At 41.1% G+C, this 20,673-nt stretch overlaps 1 protein-coding gene across 3 annotated transcripts in view; it reads right to left on the reverse strand.

Moving 5' to 3' along the window:
• ALK (ALK receptor tyrosine kinase) overlaps positions 1–20,673 on the reverse strand; it is a 310,521-nt gene that overhangs the window by 38,814 nt on the left and 251,034 nt on the right. For all 3 annotated transcript variants that reach the window (XM_014877491.2, XM_088161050.1, XM_088161049.1), the window contains exons 10-11: positions 9,210–9,304; positions 7,710–7,853 (exon numbers count right to left, since the gene is read on the reverse strand). In XM_014877491.2, coding sequence (XP_014732977.2) covers positions 7,710–7,853; positions 9,210–9,304 — 239 coding nt within the window. The remainder of the gene's footprint in view (positions 1–7,709; positions 7,854–9,209; positions 9,305–20,673) is intronic.

A 20,673-nucleotide genomic window follows, 5' to 3' on the forward strand; every position in this document is an offset into this window, starting at 1 on the left:
CATAGATTTTTTCCATCTGTGAATAACTGTGGTCTGTTGCATAGTGCACAACACGTCCCTCCTTCCTTCTGCAGTGTGCGGCAGGATAACTCTGCCAAGCACCTCACACATCAGGGGAAGAACAGTAGGACTCTCCAGGCTAAACCTCCCCCAAAAACTATCAGATTGTGGAATTCTGCCCAACTTCACACAAGTTACATAAGCCCAGTGTCCAGAAACAGCTGGGCATTCCCATGACAAAAACAAGATAGTTTAATGTAGGGTCCCTGTATATTCTTCCATTGGGAGCTGCAAGCTGCTCCTCAGGTTTAAAAAATGGAAATCTCTGTTTGAAGTGGGAGAAAAAAAAAAAAGTGGAGATTACAGTGAGATTCAGATTGGGGTACTAAGTTTCAATGAATAATTTATACATCAGTTCAATTTGATAGAATCCTCCCTTTTAAAAGAAACACAACAGAGGAAACATTAAGTTTCTGTCTGTTCACCCACTCACCTGCCCTCCTGCTCCCTGGCAAGCTTCCCAACACAGTGGCAAGGTCCCAGAAGCAACATTTTGCAAAAAAAGTATTTTTGGCTCTATTAAAACAATTGAAAAAAAAATTCTTCCTTCATTAGTTTTCTTTCCATAATGAATTCACTCACTGATATATTTACACACTCAGTCACTCATCCTTTTGCACAGTGGTTTCACACAGTTTGTCAAGATACATGAAATGCACAGCAATCAAGGTACTGGATTTCAGCCACAGCAAAAGGGGAATGATGTCCTGCTCTTGGAAAACAAAATGAACCAAACCCCACAAGACTTAAAATGACTAATTTGTTTGAAGCTCTGATACTCCTTACAGCCTGAGGCAATGCTGCTGAAGGCACTGTTGCAAATAACAACCAGCAACATTGAAGAGAAAACCGTGGAGGACAGCCTAAGGCACATTTGTACTTCTAACATAGAAAGTGATTTCACTGGCACATGTACAGCACACAAACTCCATGCCACAAAACAGAGGCATTTTGGCTGTACCCCAAGGCCCTAAGTGTATTAACTGGCATTTGTCAAATCAAGCTGGTTTGAACCTAGTTTAAGCTCACTGCTGACTGAAACTTCAGTGATTTGAGGAAATTGCCAACCAAGCACCATAGTACATGGCTTACTTTGGAACCTAGAGTAACATGTTAGTGAAATGCATCAGTACTTTAAAACCACATGTGTAGATAGTTTGTGTAACTTCCTGTGACTACCTCTATTCAGATCAAAAGGCTATTCCTACTTTCAATAGAGTAAAAAACCACATTAATAATGGCAATAAATTCTCATGTTTCAGAGGCATAAGAAGCCCACTGGCTTAACTTCTGGATGCAATTCATTCTTCCTCACAGAGTTCATTTTACCTCTTCTTCTCAGGCAGATGTCATCGAGCTTGATGCCATGAACAAGTGGAATGTTTGCTTCACCTATTTGTAAAAACTTCCATAAGCTTCCCTTGCCTGGCAATATTTGGCCAATATGGGAAATCAGAGGCTTACAGGAAAATGCCCACCATAATCTTCACTAACATTTGGCACCATGGGTCGTGTGGAGGGCTGTAGATTTTATTCAGTGCATGAGCAATCTCAGTTATGCATTACCAGTAATTCCAGGGTTGGTCCATGCTGGAAACCTGTAGGCAAAATACACTACAAGCATATATAAGAAACATGCTCAGTGAGGTAAGGATTTCAGTTTTGCTTTGGGTTCTGATGTTTAACAGTGTTCTGTGCGCAGTAATCGGAGATAATTACCCTTACCAGGATTGAATTTGCCAGAGATTAATGGGGCAGGGGGTTGAAAGATGATGGTAACTGGCAGAATTAGGTTGTGTTCACAATCACAGTCCCATATCTGTTAAGTGTATCTACAAAATAATATTAAGGGGATTTGAAATGATCACAGAAATTAGTAAGACTTGCCAGTAATATGAGAACCAGTTGCTGAGGTATGGCTAGACTAATAGAGACTGGCTTTTCCATTCTTTCTGGAGTTACTATTTCTGTCTTTATTTTCTAAATAAGGGCAGCAGTGGAAGACTTGGATATGTCTTTCGGTTCATCAGGAAGAGTATCTGCAGTGATGTCAAACGTATGCCAGATTGATCCTGAGTATCATTTCAAAGAAGTACTCAAAATCTTGATTTGTACTGTCTTGGGTTGCAATACAGGATGTAACCAAAAGTATGTATTCTATCCCCATCTGTTAAAACAGGTGGGGCAGTGATCTTTATCTTTTCCCCAATCCATCCTTCCTCCATGGAAGTATCTTCTGTTAATGGGCCATTGAGTCCCACTGCATGACTGATAAAATTACATCATCCCATTGGGAGATGCTCCACCCAGGGGGAGGAGCCAAGCATTTCCTACCTAAATAAAATCTGAGATTTGGAACATCAGGGCAGCTTTTTTCCACAGGATTCCAGAGGAAAACCAGACCCTTCTACATCATCACAGGACCTTTGGAGGAAAACTGCACCCTTCTACAGGAGCACTGCTTCAACAGAACCACATCTGTCATCCAGGAGGATGCAGCCACCATTTAATGGGATTGCTACCAGCACCCTGATAGGGTGTCAGGTTGTATTCTGACTCTGTCAGTGTATTTGGGTTTGTGCTCTGTAATACTGTCTTTCTATTTTGATTTCCCTAGTAAAGAACTGCTATTCCTATTCCCATATCTTTGCCTGAGAGCTCCTGAATTTCAAAATTATAATAATTTGGAAGGAGGAGGTTTACATTTTCCATTTCAAGACAGGCTCCTGCCTTCCTTAGCAGACACCTGTCTTTCAAACCAAGACACATGCTTTAGATTTTTGTTGAGTTTTTATAAATAGGGAACACTATCAGGGCATTCTTGTAGGAAATTGTTGTCAGTGTAAGTGGGTAAGAGCACTGGAGAACAATGAGAAGGCCTTGTTCTTGCCACCTTCTGAAACCAAGCACTAACAGAGCAGCACAAAGAAAACGAATTTATTTTCCCTTTTATGTTTCACAAAGAGCCTTCCATAAAGGATGTTAAGTGATACATGCTACCAACTTTTTGGAATTTTTTTTTGTTCATAATTACAAAGGATGGTAGAAATGCACATTACATAACAAAGACCAAGTTGGGTGGAGGTGGAAAAATGATTAAAAAACATTTTCAGCATTTTGAGATTTACAGCAGTTTCTGTACAATTTAAACTGCAGTTCTTAAGAGTGAGCAGCTTTGAAACGTAGGTCTGAAACCTGTGAATTGCCCTGTTTATTTCAAGTGCATGATTAACTCTAGAGAGCAATTATGCCAATTCAACTTTGCTAGGTTGTATCTGGTTGCATGCTGATTTTCAGTATTGCACCGTTGCTATTTTTAATCCTACAGAGAAAGCAAGTGTAAACACTGCAATAAAGAAATTCATACCTACATATTGTGAGATCCCACTGTTGTGTCCAAACATTTCCATCACTGTTCAGAATGTTACTTTTGTTGGGGAGAGGGCACTGGGCTGTTATTCACTGTGTTAATTGATGCATAATACAAAAATACAATTCTGCAGATACCTTTATTGCATTATACCAATAGTTCAGTTAGTATAATTGCATACAAAGAGCAACCAAATGTAATTTTCTTTTACTTAATACTTGCTCCGCTGTCCCTTTCAGCTCCTTCATCTGATTAACTAATGTGACTGAGAGTTCTTCCGAGAAACAGCCATGGAAGTACTCAAAACAGGACTCTCCCTGATCTTCACACAAAATCTGTGCAACCACTAAATGCTGTGGGGAAGAGACTGGAGGAAAACAGTAACTCAGTCTGGGTGAGAAAATGATTTGATGGCAGTTTCCATGCAAGAAACCAGGGCTGCACAATGGCTGGAGGATATGCAGGGCAGAAGGGACAAAACAATGCAAGATTTGGGGGGGAAAAAGGTTAATATTTTTGTACTGTGTGCCCTGACACAAATAAGTAGTTAGTGGGACAGAAGAGAAGGTGAAACATCAAAAGAGAAGCTATCCTCATGGTATTTAAAGACTATTCAGAAGCACCAGAAATCTTTAATTAAAGCTTGATTGCTCTGTGTCTTGTTATCTCCTTTTGCCTACTGAGAATCCTATTTTGTCTCTTTCAGCTTCTGTGATAGTAATTTGTTTACCTCGAGTTCCTCATTATTGCTCACTGTATCTTCATATGCCCGAATTTCCCATATTCTAGCCTTATGTATAAAAGGAAATAGTGTTGGTTTGATATAAATTGACTTTTTAATTGGTAGTTGAATGATAGTGTGGTTTGAGAAGCTTTCAGTTTTACTTAAACTAACACATAAACAATTTAAAACCAAAGCCAAACTAAGCCTGGGTTTACAACAGAATAAACAGCACTCAGCCTTCTGTACAGATTTAACCATCTCAATGAAAAATCTTGGTTCCATTAAAGCTGTTTCAATCTTCTGGTATATGCAGACCTTGTTATAACTGTTTTTCCAGGCTGCTTCTAGAATCAAGTTTCACCTGCAACCTTTCAGCAAGAAGCTGGTATTCCAGCAAATAACACATCATTAGTTAATTGAAAAGGAAAGCATTTGCACTGCCCTGTGCAAATGGCACCTCGCACTGCAAGTAACTGTGATTTGAAAACACAGGAATTTTTCTGTGCTGGTCCTGGTCATCAAGAAACTTGAGAGAGTAACATCACCACATTAGTTGTAGACATTTCAGGTCTTATTCTACCCAGTGTATTCATTATCCCAGGTGTGACACACTACAGTGGGTAATGCATTTCTGGATGCTTCAGGATATTTGACAGTGTGACTGTATTGTGTGTTTTGAATCTCCAGTGTGCATGACCTGGGGGCACTCTGAGTCGTGACCAACAGTGGCAAGGCTGAAGAAGCAAGTCAGTAGCTACAGGGCCTGAGAACAGAGGACAGGGGCTGGTGGTGCCAACCATCACTTCTGTTGAAAATGGATTTCCAAGCACAGGCAAAAGCAGCAGGTGTATGTAAGAGGTTGTGCCCAGATACAAAGGAGCAAGTGGTGAGCCCATGCCCTTGAAAACAACTGAGATTCTTTGGATTTAATGTTGTGTAAATAAAGTGCTACCTGTCTTTCAGACTGTAGCTCCTGCTGCGAAGGCTGAACTGGCCTGGGGACTTAGGGAGGGCATTTTATTATCCTGTTGTCTCATCAGCTTTAGGAACACAGTTCTTTGTTTTAGTAAGATTTCTTAAGAAGGAAACACTATAGTGTGTGATCCATCACACAAGTCAAAGATCCTATTAACTGTAATTACTTTTAGCTGAGCTCATATTGGTCTTCAGGGTGGTGCTGATGCTGTTGGTTCACTCACACAACAGTAAATATGTGCCCATCAAAGGAAAGGCCTTGAACAGACTCAGCCTGAGGTTTCTTAAATGCATTATGGGATGCAGAAAGAAACAAGATTAAAGTCGGGTAAAATACATAGCCTAGGGACCAAACAAGCATCTGCAGTGTTTCCTGACAGCAACCAGGGGCTCAGGAACACAAAGGAAAAAGGGGATTTGGTGCTGCAGAGACCCTCAGAAATGCAATGACTTTCACTGCCACTCAGCTTCTCTGTTTCTGCCCTGTCTACTCTGAGGGCACAAGGGGAGAAAATTGCTGTAGGAGTAATTTTAAACCCCAAGGGCTAGAGACAATTTTAGACAGAATATGAACAAGACCAAGGATAAAGCCCAGAAAATAGGCAAGCTGTTTTAGATTGGAATTGCCTTGAATTTTCACCCCAAGGTCATCACAAATTATTTTAATTGCTCAAAGTACCTCAGTGACCTTGTCTTCTACCCTCATGCAATCTGATTCCCTTTATTTCTACTATCCAAGCCTTTCTCCAAATTGAATTCCTCAGATAGGACAGAGAGCAGAAGAGCTAAATGATGTCAAGTCTAGTGAGAAGTAGGAATAAAAAAATTCCCCAAAAAATTTACAGCCACAGGATTTCTAGCTCCCACGCACTTTACATTAACTTTGCATCTAAAATCGAATGGGTTTTTTGTTGCTAAAAGAGTAGGTACCCTGGAAGGAAATGTATAGCTGCCTTAGAAAACTACATCACCACCTACAGAAAGTCAGCCAGAAATCCATAGTCTACATCTGCCTACAGATCCTACCATGAGATCAGTATTGACCCAAGGGCAATACTGACAGCACTTAGAAGACAACTCCACTTACAGGCAGGAAACAGAGACAGAGATATTGAAGGGAGGACTTCAAAGGATCTTCAAAGAGAACATATAAAGATACTTTTGTAAATTATACCTTTGTGACAGCCCAAGCTCACACACAACATCTGTAACACAGTCTTTATAGCTGAACTGCAGCTTCACCCAGCCCATACAGGCTTATTGCCTCTGTCTTGTTCCCTCAAGGCTCCTGACAATGCTTCTGCACTTTTCTTGCTGTGGGATGCTCAGGACATAAAATATCAGTAAACTCCATGTGATGACAACTCAGCTGACCCTGCAGGTCCCCTCAGCCTCTGCTGCCAGAGCTCGCTTCACAAGAGAGCTCAGGCAGCAGCAGCTGCCCTGCTATGGCAGCACGGAGTGGGCTCCTGGATCCAGCTTTTCAGGGAGGCTTTGAAGGCTGTGTGGGGCTTTTGGCCACATTGACCAGACTGCTGTCAGCATCAGAGCTAACACCATTACTTCGTGCACCTCAACAGAACACTGCAGGTGGCAAAGTGGAATACAGCCTGGAAAAGAACAGATGCAAAGAACTCTTCTTAGGCAGAAGAGTGGGAGAGAAGGAGGCAAGCAGGAACAAATCCCTAGGTTTACTGACAGAGCAAAGGAGGCATACATCAACCCTGCTCTCTAACTTAAGAGGGCTGGTATTTCAAATTGGCAGATAAGTAGCTGGTCCCAAGTGAGGAGAAACAGCTAGACACAGTGCTGAGGGCTGCAGTTGTAACAGGTGCTTGTCTCCTTTTGCTACCCCTCACTTCCATGGTCAGCCCTGCTGCCCCAGGCAGGCTGGAGGTTGTGGCTGCTTGAACCAGTTCAGGAAGAGAGGCTGGCAAGGAGGAGGGAAGGAAGCAGATTAAAATGGAAATGCACCTTTAAAGGCCCAAAAGAAGATACTGTGAGTATGTGGGAAAACGTGGGAGAGGAAAGAGGGAAACATTTGGGAGACAGCAATGGGAGGGCAAACTCAGGGAAGGGAACTCTTGCCATTTATTTGGCCCACATCATTACAGTTAGGTTGGAAAGACAAGCTGAAGGGTAGGGAAGAATGAAGTAACATGAACATATAAGACTGACATTTCTAAGTCCAGTGTTGAACTGCTTCAAATGGACAATGAGTATTTACTGAAAAAGTGAGGCTATATTAGTTCAAACCAAGTCTGTATTAAGTACAGTTGGGTGTTCAGGTTAAGAAATGCCAAACACACTTATCTTACAGTTTAAACCCATGTTTTACTTCAAGCGGCCTCCTCTGGTTCTTTCACTAGCTTCCAGTCTGTTACAGTTAAACCCAAGTTACAGTTAGCAGATAAAGGTAATTTCTTTCTAGAGCATATTTTGTTTTATTTGTAAGGGACTTGGGAAAAGTGCTAAACAAAGGCTTTGGGGGAAAAAATTGCATTTAGCCACATCTAAATTAAATCTGTACTAGTTAGAAATCTCTCCTATCTGATGATGTTTCTCTGATTCGACAGTTACCTGCTGGATCAGAAAAGGGGGCACTGCTGAGCTGGAGATTTCCCAGAAGCTTTTGTTCCCATCCAAATTTCTTCTGGCCACCTCTAATGGTGAGCAAATTGCTTGAGTCTGGAGGGGTACCTCGAGGTGTCTTCTCTCCACTGACTAAAAAACAAGAAATCACAGATTGGTTTATGGTTGAGGGGGACTGAGTCAGTATGTAATCCAAAACTGAAGCTAAAATAAGGGCTGCAGACTTCTGTGCTGAGAATAAGAGCCTGCAGTCACAGGATATAACATAATTAAAAGAAACGGGCGGATTTACTTTCCATTGTTGTTATGGAACTGAGACAAAAGGCAAATAAACAGGAATGAGTGGTAGGCAAAACATTAAGTGAATGAAGACACAAAGCAGAAATACAGAGTACAATCTTAGCACCTGTTATAAAATTTATTTAGCCAGTAAAAGTATGAGGCATTTTCTTTAATTCTATCCTAATTTTAAGTTCTCTTTGAGTACTGGAACTTGAAGTATGTTGTATTTATGCACAGAAACCAAGAGGTATTACTGCACAAATGGAGACTCATGCCCCAGGCAATGCAAATTAACATAACACAAAGCAGATGAAATATTCTGACTGCAGAAGTGGTTTAGAGGTTTTCAGTCTGAACAGGGCTACAGAGGTCACAGCTTCAAGCGTTGGAGAAGAAAGGATGCACTTAAGTTCTGTTGCTCAGCCCAAGGCAGAAGTTTAATCTGTTCAGAGCAGCAATTCTCCAGCCCTCATGTAAGTTGTTGGTCTGAGGTACAGAGTGACAGATCATTGAATACATTTAAAAATTAAGCAATTCACTATGCATGAGATTATGAAAGATGAATCAGACACAAACGTTTAATAAAAATCTACATGTGGCATCAGATGTATAGACTGGGCATAATGTAGAGGCCAGTCAATCACAAAACCAGGATCAGAATCCAAATTTTTTCCAGAGTAGTAGAGTGTGAAGATCCTAGTTTCCGATTCAGACTTAAATGCACGTCAGTCTAAATAAAATAACCTTGTTCTAATTTAACTGGAGTATTGTGCCCAATGTTATTGCAAAGTTAATGTCAATCACAGGATGCCTGTCTTTTCCCAGCCAGTGTCCAACTGTCATTCATTTTGATGACTGTCACACAGTAAATCAGGTCATGTGGAAATCTATAATCACAGACTGGCTTTTGCATCAGCCTGGCTGGATAGGTGATGGTTTTGCCTCAGCTGGAAGCTGATGTCCCACACCCTATGTCTCACTACCCACTTATGCCAAACTGGGAACCCATTCCCTGCTCGGCTCCACCAGTAAGGGATGCACCTGAACAGGGGGTCCTCTGCCTAAGCACAGTGATTTCTGACACAGACCTTTACCTTTCAAGAGTCTTTTGAAGATAATGACACCCAACCCATTCCCCACAGTTTCCAAATTTCAATTACATGGCAAATAAAAGACAAGCTGCTTGCAGATAAAAGGAAAACTTACTTGTTAAATAACAGTCCAGACTAAGGGAGACATTGTCAAAAGCAATAATGGCATCGGAACCTTCTTCCCATGAAGCAGTGATCTGAAACCAAAACCTGCACAGATTGGAAAAAATGGGATTAAATTCTGCTAAAGAACATGCAACTCAGAGCTCTTCACAATTAAAGCAGTTTTTGAACTGGTTTAATTAAGTTTTTGGTGGAGAAAAGCTTTTCACATATTAAAATACTAAACTGATAGAGAAAGTATCCTCACTCCTAACAAGGAAAGATGATCTGAGGAGGGGAGCTATACAGTAATATAGGTGGAGAGAGTAAGAGAATACAGCCTCTCTTCCTTCCAGACAAACAGCCTGAAGGAAGCAGAAGTGTGTGTATGGGTGTCATCAGAAAACAAGGTCCCCTGGATTCTGGCACAAATTAAAAAAAAACAGCTGAACAGACAGACCCCTAAGTGGTTTTATTCTCACAAGTGATTTACACCCTAAAGAGTTAAGAAAAATAAGTAGGCAGGGCTCCTGAAGTAATTTGGAGTTCCAAAAAGGAACTGGCAATCAAAGGCCGAAACCATTTTAGAAAGTATTGTGTTGATGTTCTCTGTAGGAAGCAAAGGATATCAAACAGCCCTGACAGTCACAAAAGAGAGGAACTGACATTGGGTAGTCCACAGGAAGAGCAGAACTCATCATCTCCTTATAGAAGCTGAGGAGGTTTGCCTTAAACCACTTCCTGATTTAAGGAAAGCTGGCTTTAGCCAGGAAGTTATGCCACTCTTACATTTCCAGAAGAAAAATCATTGTAAATTCACCCCTCAGTGATATTACACGTCAACAGGAAGAGCAAAAATTACCCATAATCAAATACTTCAAATCTGACAGTATATTGGCCTTGCATTAATTTTGTGTGCTCATGGATTTAGGTTTTCTCTTAGCTTAGCAAGTTCATGTTCTCTCAATGCTTATCTGCCACATAAAATCATAATACTCTGCTTAGGAAAGAGAACAATTTCTGAGAGCAGCCAACCATAGCTCAGCAGTCAGATACAATGCTCAGAGGTTGCATCAAGACTATAAAAACATGAAATGATCACATGATGCAGAACAAGCTGCAAGTGAATACAAAATATTATTTAAACCTAATTCTCTGTTGTATCTTGACGTTTTACGCCAGCAGACGTTAAACCATTTGTGTGTCTCTTTAATGTAGATCTATTGCTGGTGTTTCCTGCTCTATCTTTTAGAGATAAATGTTCAGTCATAATGTGAATTCTTGCAGGTGTCTCAGTTTAGACAAGAAAATGATGACAGAACAAGGCATTTTAGATGAGCAGCCCTGTTTATTTGAAAGGCTTTAGAAATCCTGTCTCTTTCTTGCAGCAAGGATCTAAACACCAGCAGAATTTTATTTCTTCTCACAGACTCCAGTCCTTTCTGCATGGCACTGGGTTTAAAATATTTTCTCTCAGCTTTGTATATGTTATTAGCATTCTTATATTAGTGTTGGTGATTCCTACTGTTTTTAAATACCACCCCTCCTTTACCAGCAAGCCAACCTCAAAACCAAAATTCCAGTGAAGTTGCCCTGATCATGCACATATTTACTATGATGCAGCATATTCCTGTGTTTTGAATGTGGATTTTGACTGAGCCTCCTGACTCTCCTGTCAGCAAATGTAACCAACTTCCATGTTGTTCTCAAACATAGGGCAGCTTTCCAGAGGCAACAGTGAGGTTTGGCAAAAGCTAAAGCAGACCCCCAGGGATATTTGTGACTTCGAGGATATGTAGATTGGAATGTTGTCGTCTTCTGCAACTGGTGTTCTTGCTAAGCTGAAGCTGGGGACACAGTCAGAAAAGTTGACAAAATCAAAGCAAAAACTTAAACCAGAAAAAACTCCTGTCAGCCTCCAAAAGGTGCAAAGGGTTTAGAACAGACCACAATCCATTCACAACAGAAAAGATTTATATAGTTACTATGCTCCTCCTTCTTTATTTCTGGTGAAGAAAAGCAACAATGCTCCAACACTGAAATTTCTCACTCCTTGGAGATATGCATTGCACAGATGGAGAGACTTCCCTAAAATGCACTTTATATGTTCTAAAGACATGAGCAGCTGCCATGAAAGAGCAGGTGACTGACACGAATAATAGTGGATATGGTGAAGGAAGAGTATCCCTAGCATCAAAGGAAACTCCAAATTGCAAGACAATTTTCCTTGCTAAATGATTCATCTTTATCATCTCAAAAGGTGGCAGCTCCATCCATAGAAATCTAAGTATCACAAAAGCATATTTTTAGCCTTCCCAAATCCATAAAAAGTACAACTGCAGTCTGATGTTGCCAGGAGTCTTGCAGTTCTTAATTGGGATACCTGAAACCCCTTGTGGGTATGTCTAGGAAGAGAACAGCAGGGAACATAAAATCCTTGGATATTAAATTGGCTTCTGACTGAACTGGCTGCCCTCCCCCTGCCTCCCTCCCTCATTTGCTCTACAGCTGACATCCCGCAACACTTCAAATGAAATTACAAGCTCTAGCATAAACATAAGCTGTTCAGTTTGAGACATGCCATACAAGACTTAAACAAAAGCTGTTGGACAGGCACAGTGGGCTCTGATCTACTTTTTCCTGCAAGTCACAGTGCCAGCAGCAGAGATGACTGAAGTGTGTGTGTGAAACAGATCCTAAAGCATCACAGGTCACATTCTGGTGTATTATGGAGAACCAGCACCTACCTCAGGCTGTAAAATACAGACTGTAGCTCAGCAGAAGCTTCTCCTTCCCTGTTGTGTGCTGCTGAAATGCCCAGGAAGAGGTAGGGTGGAACCTGGCTCAGCTGCACGTCTTTCAGATAGCTCTGTGTGAAAATCAGTGCCCTGCACACAGTGAGCATTGGTGCTGCATTGAAGGGAACAAGTCTGGTGTATTTGAGCCTCAGCCTATTTCCTCAGGGCGCACACTAAATGCTACTTGGAGACAAGAACAATTTGATGTGAATTTATGTTTGTAAGGTGTTAAACTGAGGGTGCAAAATTAATTAGAAAGGCAAATAAGCAATTCCTCTCTGTCAGCTTTTCCCTCCAGTACTGCAGACTTTAGGTCAGGGAGAACAAGAGACAGATACTTCTGCAAAGACTACGATGCACCTTCTTTCTGCCTCCAGGCAATGAAGCAGTTCTAAAAATATCTTCAGGCAATTTCCTTGGCAGAACCTAAGGTTCATGTCCCAAAGTGTTATGCTTTGATGCACTTTTCATGTTGTGCCTCTTCAGTCAATAAAGGGTTGTTCTTATGAGAATTATCAAATATTCAGCTCCTAAGACCTTGAAGGCATGATACAAACCAGTATTTCTGTTGTTGAAGGGAGTGCCATGTAACATGCCCATATCAGAATGCAATAGGTTGCTTTTTACTTTTATTTACAGTTCATTCGAGTTAAGAGACAGCCTTGCTGATTTCACCTGCAGGAACACTGAGACCAGATCTCTTGAGAAATTTCCACAACTTCACTAGGGATGAAAAAAAAATGGCAGATATGCCTCAAAAATACAAAAATTCTGTGAATGCTAAACACTATTAGGACCATCAGTGCTGCTTTGGTTGCCTATTAATCTTATTTTTTGCTAACAAGAAAGGAGTTTCAGTACAAACCTTCTCTTGAGACCAGCATTTCTGCAACAAATAGTTCATCATTTTATCTTCTCTAGTTTAATGTCACTATTAATTTAGAAATACGATGTCTTTCAAATTCCAGTGAAACAAGATCATCAGTTAACCAACATTTCAATCATTAGCTTTGGTGGCTTTAGCTTAATGGGCTAATTAAGGGAAATTTAATCAAAACTCAAGATGGAAATGTCACACATCAGTGAGATGGAGAAAACCCCACAGACAACCTCATTCACTTGCTTACTCTCTCTCTCCTTTTTTTTTCCCCTTTCTGTTTGATCTCTGAAATCAATGAAATAACTCCCTCTGACTTTGGTGGGAGCTGATACGGAAGCAGCAGCAGCAGCAGCAGCACGTGTTACTGCAGTGACTCAGAACTGTGCTGGAGGTGACAATGTCTCACTGGTGCCTGTGCACAGATCAAAGAGGGGTAATGCTGACTGCACACCCAGTATCTCCAGTGGTCCACAGCCGTGCACAGACACCCACTGCAAACACAGATGCTGCAGTGAATGGTCAGGAAAGAATATTCCTGAAGGCAATTATACAGGAGCAGCCAAATTACTGCTGGCAAGTTTGTCATGACTTTGTTGCTTAATAAATCCCAGCAACTTCTTCACAAGGAAGCCAGATCCTCATCAGATAAGCCTGTATTTGTTAGCTAGATTTCTTCATAGGAATGAAAGTATGGCAGCTATGAAACACTTTAATGACGTGGATATTAGAAAAATTATGACTTGAGGACTGGTGGAAATTACTTCTTAACTGTCTCCTTTTGCCCTACTCAACCTGGAGCACAGCTGGAAAGGAGATTCCTTAGATGTATGACAACTGGGAAGTACAAGTTATACCCTGTAGAGTTGAGTGTTGGCTGAGCTGTGAAAGCAAACACATACAAAAGCCTTTTTAAAAGAAATTCTGTTTGAGGTAAATAGGAAATGCTGTACCAGGGGGACACCCTCCCCCCTTGTTTCAATCTCCTCTCTGGGGAAAATCAGCTCCTCTGTTTGAAGGATACAAATTTTACATAAATTCAAAAACCTCTCAAGGGTGACCACTGCTCAAATATTTCAGTCACAGATAAGAAATGACACAAAATGAGCTTCTTTTGGTTTGTATCTTTGGCGCCATCTATGAAATATCAATCCAGATGAACAGTTCTTTGAAAACGTATTTTAACTCAGTTAAATTTGACCAAAACTGGACTACATCAAACCTTCTGGTCTGTAACCTTTCTCATTCCTCAGGTTTTCTGAATCTTGGGTTTTATTTCAGTGTGGTCAGTATTTGAGCTTGGTCACATTTTCTGTTCAGCTCATTCTTTTTTATTACTTATTTTTTTTCTTGATTCTAACAGAAGACTGGTTCTTCCCAAAATATTTGGGGTTTACTAGAGAGGGAAATGAAGAACCAGAAGTGTGGAGATATATTTATAGCTATGTTGGTATAGTCTCCATGAGGACAAACTCCTTTACTCACATCATCTATCCCTAGATCTTCATTGCACAGAAATATTAGGTTTTGCATGTATTCTGTCTTCTTTTGATGAAAGGGAAATAAAAAACCCATTCTCATTGCATTGAAGACCTCTGCAAGCTGATTTTGTGCAAATTCTGCAGCTCTCTCCCTTCAGTAACTACTCTGAATTTCACCTAAATATTGTTCCCTGGCTCATACAGACAGTTCAGGTTTTCATTATCGAGACTCAGGCAGCTGTCTTCATGCCATTATTTTAGAAACCTCATAATCATTATTTTTTTTTCTTTTTATCATAAAAGACAGGGATTATTAACCAAGATTGAACGTTAATCTCCTCTGTACTCAATCCCCCATGCAGTGACACGAACACAGCGTGTCTGTATGTACAGATCTCATTTCATAACTGGTAATGTTTTGCCTCTGATGGAAGTGATTTCTCTCTCTACCTAGCTAAAATAATTACATCTGAACCTGCTTGAGACCGAGGTATTCACAGAATGGAGAAATTTCAGGTCACTAACCCTTATTACATTTGGGTTCCCATTATCTTCTCTGTTACAAATGAGGCATTGTTAGCTCACTTCACAAAGGAATACTTACTATTTGGGATAAAAGATGCATTTAGATGAACTAAGATTATTTGGAGAAATATATGCATGCTAACCAAACTCATTTACAGTGGCAGAATTGCCATGCAGGAAGTTACTCAATAGCTAGTAATAAAGATTGAGATTCAAAGGTGGTATTAAAGACAACCACGCATGTACAAAATCTGTCACAGGTCCTCTGCACACACTGTCACCAAAACCCCTTTTCAGATGCACAGAACAACAATTATTTTCAGAATAACTCTTTCAGAAGGACAGTCACAGACAGACATAATTAATGCTAGAGAGCAGAAGAGCAGTGATCTGGTTGTTAAGGTCTCACTGCTTTTAACAAAGTAATGTGTGGCCATCTCAGAGCAACACAGCCTAGGCTGGCTGAGTGGATGCAAGACAGATTGAAGAGATCTGGGTGCAGACGTGGCCAATTAATACATATGTGGTAATGGTGCAGGCACACATATGTCTAGCTTGTATGGAGGATCCCTGTTTCTTCTTCAAGAATGGGAAAAATTTAGGAATAACATGAGATAAACAGGCACCTGGGTCAAAAATATTGCCAAGAACCTTCCTTTTCCTTTTCTTTCCAAATGGGAAACCTGACACTCAGAAACTTATGTATAAGTAAATTCTGAAAAGAGTGAGAGGGAAAGACAGAGCAATACAAGAAAAATTACTGGACAAGAAGAGTGCCTAGCCACAGCTGGTGGAGAAACAGGGGTATGAGATGAGACAATTCTTACTGCTGCAATGAGTGAGAAAGTCCCCAGGTGCTGTGGCTGCCATTGAGACCAGAGCTGCTGAAGGAGCCAGACAGAACAGACAATCTCACTCCCAGGACTGGACTGAAAGGGAAATGCCACATGGATATGGAAACCAAAACCTAATGTAGCAGTTTTGGTTTGCTAATTTGAGTTTCCTGGCCAATGCACCAATTATCTAGTGGGTTTAGTGCTGGCCAAACACCAGTGCACCCACTAGACATTATTTACTCATTTCCTGCTGTGAGATATGGATTAGGAGGAAGAGGGCAAAACAGGCTCAAAACTTTAAAGGATATAAAGAAAAACTTTATTAACAAAATTGAAAGAAAAATAAGAAAATCAGAATAAACCTTCAGAACACTTCTCCTCCACCCACAACCTCTTTTCCTTCCCACTGACAACATAAAGAGACAAAACTTGGAACTTTTGGTCAGCTTACCACCTCTAAAATTATCTAGTCTACTTCGGGAGAGGAGTCTCTCTTGCCATGCCATGGAGACTTCTTTACAAGAAACAGTTCTCTTGTGGCTTTTAATTTCTACGAATAGCAGCCACCCAGAAATCTGCAATCATCAATCGTGAAGTCCCTCCCATCTTTTGCAGCCTTCCCTCAGCTGTGTTTATGGGCCATGTCAACTTATTGGGGTACTATTTTAAGGATGAGCTGTTCTAGCATAAAAAAGAAAAGTTCTTTTCATCAATTTCTGGGAGCAGAGGGTTTCTTCTTTTATTCCTGGGGTGAAGTTTCTCATCTCTCTCTGTTCAAATTTCTCAGATCATAGCAATATTTACTTGCTTCAGTACTGGTGCCTCGGCTTATAGTTGCGTTAGAATGCTACATCCTCCCAATGCATTTTCATGAGTTCCAGGGAAAAAAACAAAGTCTGATATACCAAATATATCTTCACCATAGCCTCACAAAAAATAATTTCAGCCAAAGACTAAGGCGTCTCCTCAATCCCCTCCTATCTAGAATTTGACTCCTTCTTCACTGACCTTAGAGTCCCGTGTTGTCATCTCTAAGTATCTTCACCCTTTCTTTTTTTTCTGATTTGGGAGATGATTGGTGATTGTAGGTTTATTTGTTGTGAAGCTCTATCAATTGAAACAGGTTTTATAGAGTCTTGCAGTGCTGAAAAGTTGATCTCATCCAGGCCCTGCATCAGAGAAATTGTTCACCGTGCCTCTTGCTGCTGCTCACGTGGTCTCTGCTCATACAGTGTGAGCTGTGTGGGCTGCCAACTCTACTCAGTGCTTTTCTTCACACAGAGTGCCGAAAACAAGAAAAAACTGCTGCTGCTGGTTTTGTCCTTCTGTCTGCAGCATGGCTGGCTAAGAGTGGCCAAGCAAACAAAGCCATGCCGAGGCAGCCACGGCCGCATGCCATTGTCTCTGGCTGTGCCAATTTTTGGCTGCACAGTCTTAGCCACGTGGCTGCTCCTGCTCTGGGATGGCAGCAGCCACTCCCGGCTCTGGTCCTTGCCACATGGTTGCTCCCAGCACTGATATAGCCTCCAGCCGCTGGAAAAAAGGGACTGGCAGGCTCTGCCGGGAAAGAGGGCCCGGCCGCAATGGGAAGGAGGCCCAGCCGCCTGCTGGGGCGGGGTACAGTGGGAGAAGGGCTCAGCTCCTCCTGAAGGGGGCCTGGCCACCCGGTGGTTTTCTGGGAAGGGGCCAGCGTTGCAGCAGTGCCCCGGCCTGGTCCCCAATTACCTGTTCCAGGCTGGAAGCCAAGAGAGCTTTCCAGGCCTTTGCTCATCTTTAAAGGTGCTTTTCCACAGAGGCGTAACGAGCTCTTTTGAGTGGTCCAGCCGGCTGTCAATCTTCCAAACTAGGCAGCTGATTGGTTCTGCCCGGTCCCATCAGTTCCGCAGGTAGCGGACTCCCTCCCCAACCAAAACCCAAACCTACACGAAACCATGGCACCTAACGAGAGCCAGTGTAGCTTGTAAAAACCCAGCCAGTCAGCAAAATCGGAATAGGTAACGAAGGCAGGTAAAACAAAATAGAAAGTGCAGTTGTTGGGACATGAATTCTGACTTGTTGCAACAGAATATTACCCTCTGAGGTAAGTGCTGTCTGGAGGCCTTTCTGCTTTCTTCCTCAGGAAGCTCTCTTCCTTACCCAGCCTTCCAGGTAAGTCACCTTACTGATCCCTTCCAACATAATAAAATTCTCAGTCTGTGTTCAGGAGAAGGTCATCAGCAAGAAAACAATTTTGAAGCTCTCTGAGCACTATGGGACCAAAAGAAAATTAGTTTTTCACTTTCTGAACATGCTTCCCTGCTAGAAGGACATGGCCTGGCCTTGCTATCAGTGACAAGGCAAATGGTACTGCTATTCATGACTGAAAATTTAATTTCTAGGGACCTCAAGTAAACTCCTCTTATTCCTTTCTCCATCTGGACACTACTAATAAAGACTTGCTAAAAATTTAGATGTTGTAATGCCAAAAAAATTGAACTTGAGAAGGAAACCAAAGAAACCTTTCTAACCAGTAAACACCTGTAAATTCCTTTTATATTTCTACACAGTTTTCTTCTGTCATGAGACTGCATTGAGGTGGGACAGGTTACGATTAATATTAGCCATTTTTACCAGATTACAGAGGTTACAGTGAAATATTTTTAAAGAAAAGGACAGGGTTAGTAGAGAACGTAGGCCTTAAAAGTCCAGAGTTGGGCTGGGCTGACTCACATGAAATCTACTTCCAGGCAACTTCAGTCAGGTGGTAGAGGGTCCCTGAGAACTTTTAGTCTACATGCTGCTCCACATGGCTGGCCTCAGCTTCAAGGGCACAAAAATCAAGAGATTTAGAATTTGTTTCTTACAGCTTTAATTTTCCAGTCAGGCTTCAGCCTATTAGAGTTAATCCTTTTCCACCTCTCACACTGCGTAGCAAACAGTTGCTAAGTGTTGGTGATAATGAGCATCAGCTACAGCAAGCTCCAGAGAATCACTTAGTTACATGTGATTGTATTTTATCTATGTGCTGTACCTTGACCACACTGTTTAACTAACAGAATGTCTAATTATTAGCTACACAAATCACTCATCTTCAATTACATCAGGCTTCTGTTTGCTCTTGCTGTCACATTCCCACAACATTATCATTACTAAAATTTAAATTCACGTGTACTAACTAAAAGCAAATATTAAAAAAAAAAACCAAACACAATCCCAAACTGCCAGCTACAACATAGTTTTCAAGACTGTTTCCTCCTTGCATTTCTGTGAAGTTAAAAGAGAACAATCCTTGACAGGCTCATCACTTTTCACTGGAAAACAAATAGCAATTTTCCATCAAGTAAAATAATCTTACCATAAGGTGATTCTCTACTCTACTCTCAATCCAAATGTTGTAGTATTGCACTAATTTGCAAATTCCAGTAAGTGAAAAAAACGTCTCTCTAGCTTTCACTAATCTGTGTAGATTATTTGATTTGTAGATAATGCATCCTTTAGAGAGGGGTAAGCAGCTCTACAGGGGATAACAAATCACAGCAAGGATTGTTCGTTGATGTTGAGTATATCTCAAATGGCAACTTAAAATGCAGCAGCTCTGGAGGTGCTGCCTTTTGCCTCTGGTAGGCACAACCTGTTCATCCAACAACTTAAGGAGCTCTTGCCCACGACTGGCTTCTTTAATTGTAGCTGCTTTGATGACACATCCTTGGCCAGGGCCTTAGCCCTGCCTCCCCCATGCACAAAGGATACCGAGCATTTGGAATTGGGTTACAACACTGTTGATCAACACAACATATGAGCTCTCAGGACTGTTCTGCTAACATCTTCCAGAACAAAAGCAGGTAGATAACTTCGGGAAGATGTAAAGTGCCAGAACTTCAGCTTCTTTCAAGTCCATGTAGAAGAGATAAGACCTCACACAGGGTGAAATTGCGATTGCATGTGTCCAAGGTTGCCCAAGCTAACACAGAGCTAGAAATCGATCATCCCTCGGTCACAATTTAACTTCTTTGTCTTACTCCTCCTCTTTTCTGCTATTGCCAATTCACCTGAAATGTTCTAGCTGTGATTTTCTGCCAAAGTATAATTTCTCACAACAGCCTGAGGGATATCAAACATTTAAGAAATGTCTGCTTCTAAAGATAGAGCTGATCTAATTTCTTGGAAGTCTTCCTAATGATTCTTTGAAGTGCTGTAAGCCAAACATGGAAATTATGGCTAAGCAGCTTTTAAACAAGCATGCTTTTGAGCACTTTTAGAGCATATTATCCTGTTATTAATAACACTTTCCATTCAGTTTCCCAGTCACAATGGAATGTACTTTAATTTTGTGTGAAACTGGTACACCGGTGTGCTTTACTCTAGATCTTGACTTCTGCAAGGTGATTTAAACTTTCAGCTCGTCCTGTAGGAATATCTGCAATATCGTGGTTCTAACATAGACCCTCACAGCTTCTGACACAAGAACCAATAAGAAAAAGACAGACACGACAAGCTTTCAGCAGCACCAGCACTGTGTTCTCATCAATTATCTACTTCTTACAGTTCAATAAAACTGTCATTTATCTCCATTTATACACTGGAGTCTCACCATTTTGGGATATATTTCCATAGAATTCCTTCCTAATCTGTACAACCAGATTTCCTACGAAACAGGTTTTGAGATGGCAAGAAAGATGCTTACAGTATTTCCAAGTCTCACAGGAGACTTCCGTCTTCCCAGGAAGGTTTGGTTTCAATTAAATTAACCTTAGAAGAAAAAATCATTAACATAGTGCAGTTTCTGTGAATAAATAAGGACAAAAACTTTTCAAGAGATGCCAAAACTTCAAAGTTTTCCTTGCTTATGTTTTAACCTCAAACAAACTCTCTTCCTTCAGGGAACCCATTTGTCTTTTTTTGTAAGCAAGGGGGAAGAAAGCATGTCAGCACCTGATACATAATAGCACCGTGTTATCAGCTGAATCCATGATTTCTCATG

This window comes from Sturnus vulgaris, chromosome 3, assembly GCF_052056855.1.
Source record: "Sturnus vulgaris isolate bStuVul1 chromosome 3, bStuVul1.hap1, whole genome shotgun sequence".
In the NCBI taxonomy this organism is placed as follows: Eukaryota; Metazoa; Chordata; class Aves; order Passeriformes; family Sturnidae; genus Sturnus; species Sturnus vulgaris.